This window comes from Mus pahari, chromosome 20 (genome assembly GCF_900095145.1).
Source record: "Mus pahari chromosome 20, PAHARI_EIJ_v1.1, whole genome shotgun sequence".
Classification (NCBI taxonomy): domain Eukaryota; kingdom Metazoa; phylum Chordata; class Mammalia; order Rodentia; family Muridae; genus Mus; species Mus pahari.
Window position 1 is genome coordinate 28,243,831 of NC_034609.1, and position 8,216 is coordinate 28,252,046.

Below are 8,216 nucleotides of genomic sequence, written 5' to 3' on the forward strand. Positions count from 1 at the left end.
GCCACTTTTAAGCATGAGAAAATATGAACTTGCTAAGAGAGAGTGCATGGCCCACTTCACGGAGTCAGTAGTCCCTAAAGCTTCTGATTCATTTGCAGAGAGTCTCAGCTTTGAGTAGAGGAAAAGAGAAAAGAAGCCCTGGCCCAGTGGACTGTAAAACGAGATGGGGAATTTGGGGGCTCACACCTCTGCAATGTTATCAAAGCGCTTATCAAGTGGGTCTAGTAAAGGTGGCCTAGCAGCTTGAGTAAAAGTAACAAGTAGAGGGTCTGTCATGCATGTTAGTTTATGGAGAAACATAGAAGTTTGGAACTCAGGCTCCTCAATGGTATTTAGGAATCTTAAACTTACTTTACCTGTACTCAAGTCTACACACCTTTCCTGACATAGGATGCTACAGCTCTGCATGCTTGTCCTGAGAAGCCTTTAGCTCCTGGATCTTCTGGGGCAGAGTCTTGGTCCAGAACTGCAGCCTTCTGGCCTTCAGGGCTCGACCCACAGCAGGCTGGGTGTCCAGCTGCAGGTACTGCTCATCTTGGTCCATCACAGGCCAGGAGGGTAGACCCTCGCTGTTGGGGTTCCTGTGGATATGCCACCCAGTAAAGAAGAGTGAAGGTCTCTCTGATCCAAAGTCTGATCCCCTTATTTCATCAGGGCAGTGGTCCAAGCAGACTAGTTGGTTAAGAGAACTGATTTGGGTCAGAGCAGATGTCCTTATATAAAGATGTAGGTGTCACCCAGTAGTGCTTGTTCCATGTTTGGTAAGATTACAAGACTTGTTTTGTGTTTCCTTGTGTGATGGTTTGTATATTCTTGGCCCAGGGAGTAGCACTGTTAGGAGGTGTGGCCTTGTTGGAGTAGGCAAGGCCTTGTTGGAATAGGTGTGTCACTGTGGGTGTGGGCTTTAAGACCCTCATCCTAGCTGCCTAGAAGTCAGTCTTCCATTAGCAGCCTTCAGATGAAGATGTAGAACCCTCCACTATACCTACACTATGCCTGCCTAGATGTTGCCATACTGCCACCTTGATAATAATGGACTAAACCTCTGAGCCTATAAGCCAGCCCCAATTAAACGTCGTCCTTTATAAGACTTGCTTTGGTCATGGTGTCTGTTCACATCAGGAAAACCCTAACTAAGACATCTTGTAAGAGGCAAAACCTAAAGATCTATAAACGGTGGCCTACCTACCAGATCACTGTGAGATGAACAGTAACCAGCATATATAAAGTGTCTATCTAAATGTATCTTATATAGGAGAGATTCTATCAGGTAATGAAGGGTATGCGCATGGTAATGAGGCCATCACAAAAGGAGACCTGGACGGGGACTCATTTTTGAGGAGGTTGAGGGAGGGACATCCTCTCACCCTTGCCGTGCAAAATTTGCCCAGTACTTCATTATCTTCCTGCTTAGCAGCTTTTCCTCCTCAGTGAGTTCAACTGCAGACAGAGAGAAAACAAGGTCTTAGCAACTCGAGGCAGCTGTCCACCCAAGCTTACAATCACCATCCCAACTGTAACCTGTCCCTGAACTCAAAGCCTGGTTCCTCCTTCCAATACCATCCAGGATCCAAGATCCATCCAAGCCTCTAATTGATTCTTCCAAGGTTCATTTCCGCTCCAGTGTGTCTTTGTTCTTTCTAGAACAGGCTAGACTGGGAAGGATCCAGGCTCTAACTCTAGTATAGCACTGTGAACGGTGTATGGATGCACTTGATCCTGTCCTCTCCGAGCCTTGATTTCCTCAGCCAGACTGAGAAACTTATTCTTTCCGGGACCCCTCTAGGGCTGTCTGAAGTTCATGAAAAGTAAAGACGATTTACATTCCATGTCCCAGAAGAAGGATCCAATCACATAAGGAAGTTCATCACCGTGGTCAGCCTTCACATGAGGTGGCCTCAGATCCCTGAGAAAGCTGGACTGATGCTGGAACTCATAAAAATAGACGGGAGCACGGGAACCTGGGAGTGAAGACACATTGTGACACAGTGGCTTCTTACCTGGGGACGTTCTGCTTCGTCTTTTATGCAAAGATGACTTGGTATAAAATTATCTGGAATTACATCAGTTGAGTTGGGAGCTCCAGGCTAGGTTACTGCCAATGGGAAAAACCTGCTAACTGTTAACTCAGCCTTCCCACGTTGTTTAGGCAAAGTTGGTGCATAGCACTAACATGTTTCCTCACATGTACATAGATAAAACCCTACTGTCTTACACTAGACATACGGATTTACTTTGGTAAGGGTTCTCCTCAGGTGCCTGGTATAAAGCCCTGATCAAGACATGAGTCAGGCCTGGACACTACAGAGCTCACCTAGAACCCACAATTCAGACCCTCCCCCCGCCCCCGGCCTTGTTAATAGATGTACTCACGCTGAAAGTGTGCTACTTGGAGAGCAGGGATCACAAACGTGAAGTCCCCCATCATCTCATTGAACTGTATTTGGAGAGTCTTGGAGTCCTCAATGTCCCCCATGTACTCCTCCAACAACAGATCACTACACTCAGGAGGCAGCATCTATACCAGAGACATCAGAAAGATTGAAGTTAGGCAGACCACTGGGCAGGGGAATACCAGTCTTGAGATGGAGAGATGGAGCCCTGAACGAGATAGGATACAGAAGCAGAGCTGCAAGCTCTGGAATGAGCCTACCCAGAAACACACACATACAACAATCTTTATTTCGGGGGGTTGTTGTCTGGGTGGAGCAAATGGAAGGCCCTCTTTATTGGGGGAGAACCTATACAATCTCACCATCTGTACTGCTGTGTTCTTCAGAACAGCCCGCATGTTCTCTCTGGTTATTTCCTTCATGGTGCTCTCAAGGTTGAACTGGGATATGAGGGTAGTCATGAATGTAAAATAGGATAGAACTGATTCTACAAATCTCTGAGTTTCTGCCAACCACACTATGAGCCCCAGTCTTCCCAGAGATTGGAACTGTGCCTCACCATGGGAATCATCCAACCATACTCATCACTGTTGATACCAATGATGCTGGGGACAGGGTGAAAATCCACAGAGGTCAACAACTCCAAGGGGTGCCTGGGTAAGAACTCCCCGTCAACCACACCAGGGATGCTCCTGAACACCTACGAGGTATTAAAGGTCAATGCTCAAAGTCAGACCCATAGGTATCCAGTGTCTACTGAGCTACCCAAACCATTTTTTTCCAGTTTCCTAAATTTATCTCAGGATGCATATCCACCTCCCACTCCCACCCTAGAAGAGATCTTACACCTAGATTAGCCTATTGTGCTGTTCATTTTGCACCCAGAACTAAAAAGACACAAAGGTGTAAAGGTGAATTTGTTTAGAATGGTGTGAACTGGCTGGCCCACACTGTCCTCTCTCCCATCCTCTAAGGACATAATTCTTCCCACATTGTTAATAGCCAGCATCTGCTCTTCACTCTTGTCTCGTAGGCAGCGCACCAAGGCTTCCGACTCCACAGGCTCACATCCAGAAAGGTTGGCTACCATCTGTAAAGGGACCAGGCAGGAGTTATCTCATCCTTTAAGGCATATAGAAGAGTCTTCCCATCTAGATGCCATTGAGGAAGTGGGAACTGGAACAAGTATGAAATAGTTGCTACATTGTTGTTGCTTAGAGGTGATAGTCAGAAAAACTGTTCTACCCACATGGTATTTGTTTTCCTTCCCTTTCTCATCTATATGGATGTATGTGTTCCTTGTGCATGGATGTGTGTGGCTACCATGACATGTGTGTGTGAATCCTCTCCTTCCACCTAGCTTGAGACAATGTCTCTTGGTTAGAAACAGCCTACACCATGGTACTTGACCTGGGACACTCCAAGAATTCTCCTGTCTTTGCTTTCTATAAAGCCATAGGAGCACTGGGACAATAGACCCATATTACTATATCAACCCTTTTATGAGTTCTGAGTATTTAAACTCAGGTCATCATGTTTGTATAGCAAGAAGTTTTACCCATTGAGCCATCTCTCCAGCCCACGTACTTTTTTTTTTTTTTTAACTAATAATGGAAGCCACTGAGTATATTCTTGCTGGCCACATAGCACACATAGTATGAATAAAGCAGACAGGAGTGGATTCCAGCCTTTAAGCCTCTCAGAAAATAATGGGGAAAAGCTATTTCCTGCGTTTCATGCTTTTTCTAATGAAAAGAATGCTAGAGTTCTGGTGTGTGAGGGCTGTGTTGCTCAGGGCTGGGATGGTAGAGGGTACTCACAGTGTAGACCATCTCAGAGGTGTTGGAGATAAGGTTAGGCAGCAGGGCCACCCCACTCTCCATGATGGCACCATGGAAGAGCCCTTGGGACATAGGGGACACAACATGTGAAGACACACTTGTGCCACCTGCAGACTCGCCAAAAATAGTGACCCGGTCAGGGTGACCTCCAAAGTGGGCGATGTTCTGCTGGACCCAGCGTAGGGCGGCTACTTGGTCCAGGTATCCCCAGTTTCCCCTGGCATGCTGGTCTCCAGTACTGAGAAGTGGAAGGGACATAGATCACAGAGCTGTCCTATTTCTGTTTAATGTAAAGCCCCCATTGCCTTATCCAGCCCTAGGCTCACCTGAAGAAGCCCAGGATACCCAGACGGTACTGGATAGTGACCACCACCACATCTTCAATGGCTGCCAGCGTGGACCCATCATATGTGGAAGCCATGCCCCAACATAGCCCACCGCCATGGATCCACACCATCACCTGGAGAAATCAGGACAATGCCCAAAGACTCCTTCACATCCCAAACTTCACTGGACTACCTATTAGATAATCAAATGCTTTGTCTCTTACATACAGACAGAATTCTGGACCTGGGCCACAGATAGACTACTTTAGTCCCATCAGAATTTTTCCAGTCCTTCTCTCCTCACTGGGAAATCTTAATAGGGATTTGTAGCTCTAGATTCAAACTAGTGTCACCATCTCAGAACCTTCAAAAGTGGAATAAAAAGAGGTGTCTTCATGGATGTCACTTCCTGGATCTTATCCAAAAAGATCATCAAATCTCATTGGTGCAGCAGATATTCCAAAGCTAGAAATTGGAGTGCCCTTGGTGCTCTGCCCTTGAGTACTTGAATGGGACTGTGGGCTCACGTTGGTAGAATGAGTCCCTAGTAGATCAAAGATCCAAGCCTCCGACATCTCAGAACTCAGATTCTCTGTGCCCTATATCCAGGGTACGGCTGCCCACGATGTCTGAAAAGCCCTTCTTGGGCCTATAGGGAAATACTCTAATCTGAGCCCACACCACCTCATTTTATTGTTTCCTTTCCAATCTGCCTGAGAAAGAAGTCCTCTTCCCTCTACCCAGGTTGACCATGGCTTGAACTCACAGGCAGGTTAGAGCCCTCATGGGCGTGGGCTGGTGTGTAGATGCTGAGGTATAGGCAATCTTCAGACATAGAGACAGGAGACCTGTTCATCTTAATTTTCAGATTTTCTGAATTCAGTCCATCAATATCCTGTAGACACCTGGTGGCAGTGACAGATCCTTATTCTAAGAGATATGCACTGGGTGAAAAAAACCACACTCTTAATCTGGATTTGTTTGCAGTCCCTTCTGTTGTTGCTCCTCACGAGGCTAAGACTTACATGGCAGGGTGGGATGTCCCATCTCTCACACCACTCCATGGCTCAGGGGCCTCAGGAGGTGCAAAGCGCAGGGCTCCTACAGGAGGCTTGGCAAAGGGGATTCCCAGGAAGGCATGGACACCAACTTCCGTATCTTTCCCATGGACAAGGCTGCCTCTCACCTGGCCTGTGTGTGTGTTTCTGATGGGGCTGGCTGCATCCTGGCCTGTGGGTGGAATGATGCCATCAGGATTGGTTCTTCCCAGGTAGCTGCTACTACACTGTTACCAGAGTAGATGGGGAAGAGCTCTTAAGGTCTCTCAGTTCCAATGTGGAATGTAGGGATGGGGTTTTCCCTAACTTCTACAGCAGGGGACCTCTCCCAGAGTCCTTTTGAAGAGTACTAGGACACTTTTCAGAGTGTTCACCAAAGAGGTAACACACCGAGAACATAGCAGCACAAATGTATCACCATTGATTGTCATAGTCATCCAAGGTCAGTGATAAAGCTAGCCACAGCTGTGGGAGCACATAGGAGGGAAAAGGAGGAAACCATCCCCCCATTCTCTTCCTCCTGACCTGCATCCCAAGCAGGACTCTTTAGAGCATCTTTTGTGGGGCATTGAGAGGCATGTGTTATATACACTTTCCTATTTCATCTCTATCCTGTCATCTCCTCCCTACCTCGTATCTTCCTTCTCGCAAGCTCAGCCTCCAACTCAGCAGAACTGGGTAACTCTGATCCTGGTCCCCATTTCCCACTTAGGGAGTCTTACCCTGCACATGGCAGAAGAGAAGCAGGAGTCCACAGACCACAGCATTCAACTGGTGGTGAAATCTATCTGGTAGCATGATGGACTTCTAGACCTGAGTCTGTGCTGTTACAAGTGACAGGGTTTCAACAACAGGAAACAGATTATAAATGCCTTACCCAGACAGGAAATTAAACTAGTGGGACACAGGTAGAAGTTTTATTGGGTGGAACAAATTTCTTATTGCAAGGGAGCTTCACTGACTAGTCCTAAATGACAGAAGCAAATGGCCAGAAGGCAGAGCAAAGCCACCTCTGAAGTTTCTGTCCTTTCTTTGCCCTCCTAGAAAAGGTATAGTGGTAGACAAGCTAGAGTCATCAGAGAGGAGGGAGCCTCAATTGAGAAAATGTCTCAGAGAATAGCCAAGATTTGGCTATAGGCAAGCTTACAAAGCATTTTCTTACTTAGTGACTGATGGAGGAGGACCCAGCCCATTGTGGATAATATCACTCCAGGCTGCTGGTCCTACCTTCTGTAAGAAAACAGGCTGAGCAAGCCATGAGGAAGAAGCCAGTGAACAACATTCTTCCCTGGCCTCTGCATCAGCTCCTGCTTCTGGGTTCCTGCCCTACTTAAGTTCCTGCCTGCTCTAACTGCTTTTCATGATGAAATGTCATATGGAATTGTGAGCAAAGTAAACCCTTTCCTCCTCAAGTTGCTTTTCATTGGTCATGGTGTCTCATCATGGCAATGGTGATTCCCAACAAAGACTCAAGAGAGTGGTTTCTGAAGCCCCTTGGGGATACCAAGAGCCCTGTCCTCAAACCTGGAGTCGCCATGATCCCTGTCATATCCATCAACCCAATGTAGATACTGGAATGAAGATCAGGGAGCAGAAAGCTGCTGTAACAGGAGAAGCCATGGGGCTCCTGTGAGTAGGTACACAGTCAAGATACCACAGACAGAGAGGTGTAAAAAGCCAGAAGCTCTGAGTTTGACCTCCACCCTCAAGCTCCTGTGTACTGTCAAGACTCAGAGGCCCTTGCCCCTTATAGTGATTTTAGGATCTATACATACCCTCCCTGTTAAGTCATGGTAGCCTTCATTGAAACACAGTAATTCTGCATGAAAGTCCTCATTTCCTATTCTATTCACTTTTTTAAAAAAATTATTTATTTATTTATTATATGTAAGTAAACTGTAGCTGTCTTCAGACACTCCAGAAGAGGGCATCGGATCTTGTTGCGGATGGTTATGAGCCACCATGTGGTTGCTGGGATTTGAACTCCAGACCTTCGGAAGAGCAGTCGGGTGGTCTTACCCACTGAGCCATCTCACCAGCCCCTATTTTATTCACTTCTATACCGTGGCTACTCTTATGGCTAAATCCTTATAAGAAAACTTCAGTCATCTATCTACTTTGCAAATATTGTTTAATTTTTCATATTTACTTATCATTATGTGTATGTGTGTGCATGTATGTGCACATTCACATCCATGAATGGGCATTCATGTGCCATGGCACATATATAGAAGTAAAGGGACACTTGTAGTCAGTTGTCTCCTTTTACCATGTGGGTCTGGAGATTAAATTCAGGTTGTGAGTCAGAGTTGGCAGTCCTTACCACTGAGCAATCTTCCCAGGCCACACTTGATGAACATTTCATGGGCATTGCTGGGGGCAAGTAAGGGATGGGTGGAGAAAAGAAGATGGTAGATCTTAACATGTGGGGAACCTGTATGCTGGAGTTAGGTTATAGCTGGGACTGTTGTGTTCACTGCTTTTGCTATTGCTGGGTTGTTGTTTGCTGGACTGCTGGATTGCTGGATTGCTGGATTGCTGGATTGCTGGATTGCTGGATTGCTGGTTGCTGGACTGCTGGACTGCTGGACTGCTGGA

General features: G+C 46.5%; 1 protein-coding gene across 3 annotated transcripts; it reads right to left on the minus strand.

The window, feature by feature from the left end:
* Nucleotides 1-394: 394 nt before the first annotated feature.
* LOC110337412 (acylcarnitine hydrolase-like) lies at nucleotides 395-6,420 on the minus strand. Of its 3 annotated transcripts, none has more exons than XM_021220317.2 (12): nucleotides 6,341-6,420; nucleotides 5,586-5,790; nucleotides 5,327-5,465; nucleotides 4,561-4,694; nucleotides 4,214-4,472; nucleotides 3,385-3,483; nucleotides 2,953-3,093; nucleotides 2,756-2,833; nucleotides 2,374-2,518; nucleotides 1,824-1,961; nucleotides 1,368-1,440; nucleotides 395-581 (listed from the first exon to the last, which is right to left on the minus strand). In XM_021220317.2, exons 1-12 carry the CDS (start codon nucleotides 6,414-6,416, stop codon nucleotides 395-397), a joined length of 1,674 nt encoding a protein of 557 aa, XP_021075976.1. In that variant the 5' UTR covers nucleotides 6,417-6,420. The 3 variants fall into 3 exon arrangements, with proteins under 3 accessions (XP_021075976.1, XP_021075975.1, XP_029388363.1); XM_021220316.2 differs by having other exon boundaries at nucleotides 2,756-2,819; nucleotides 2,912-3,093; XM_029532503.1 differs by lacking the exons at nucleotides 4,214-4,472; nucleotides 4,561-4,694.
* Nucleotides 6,421-8,216: the final 1,796 nt, after the last annotated feature.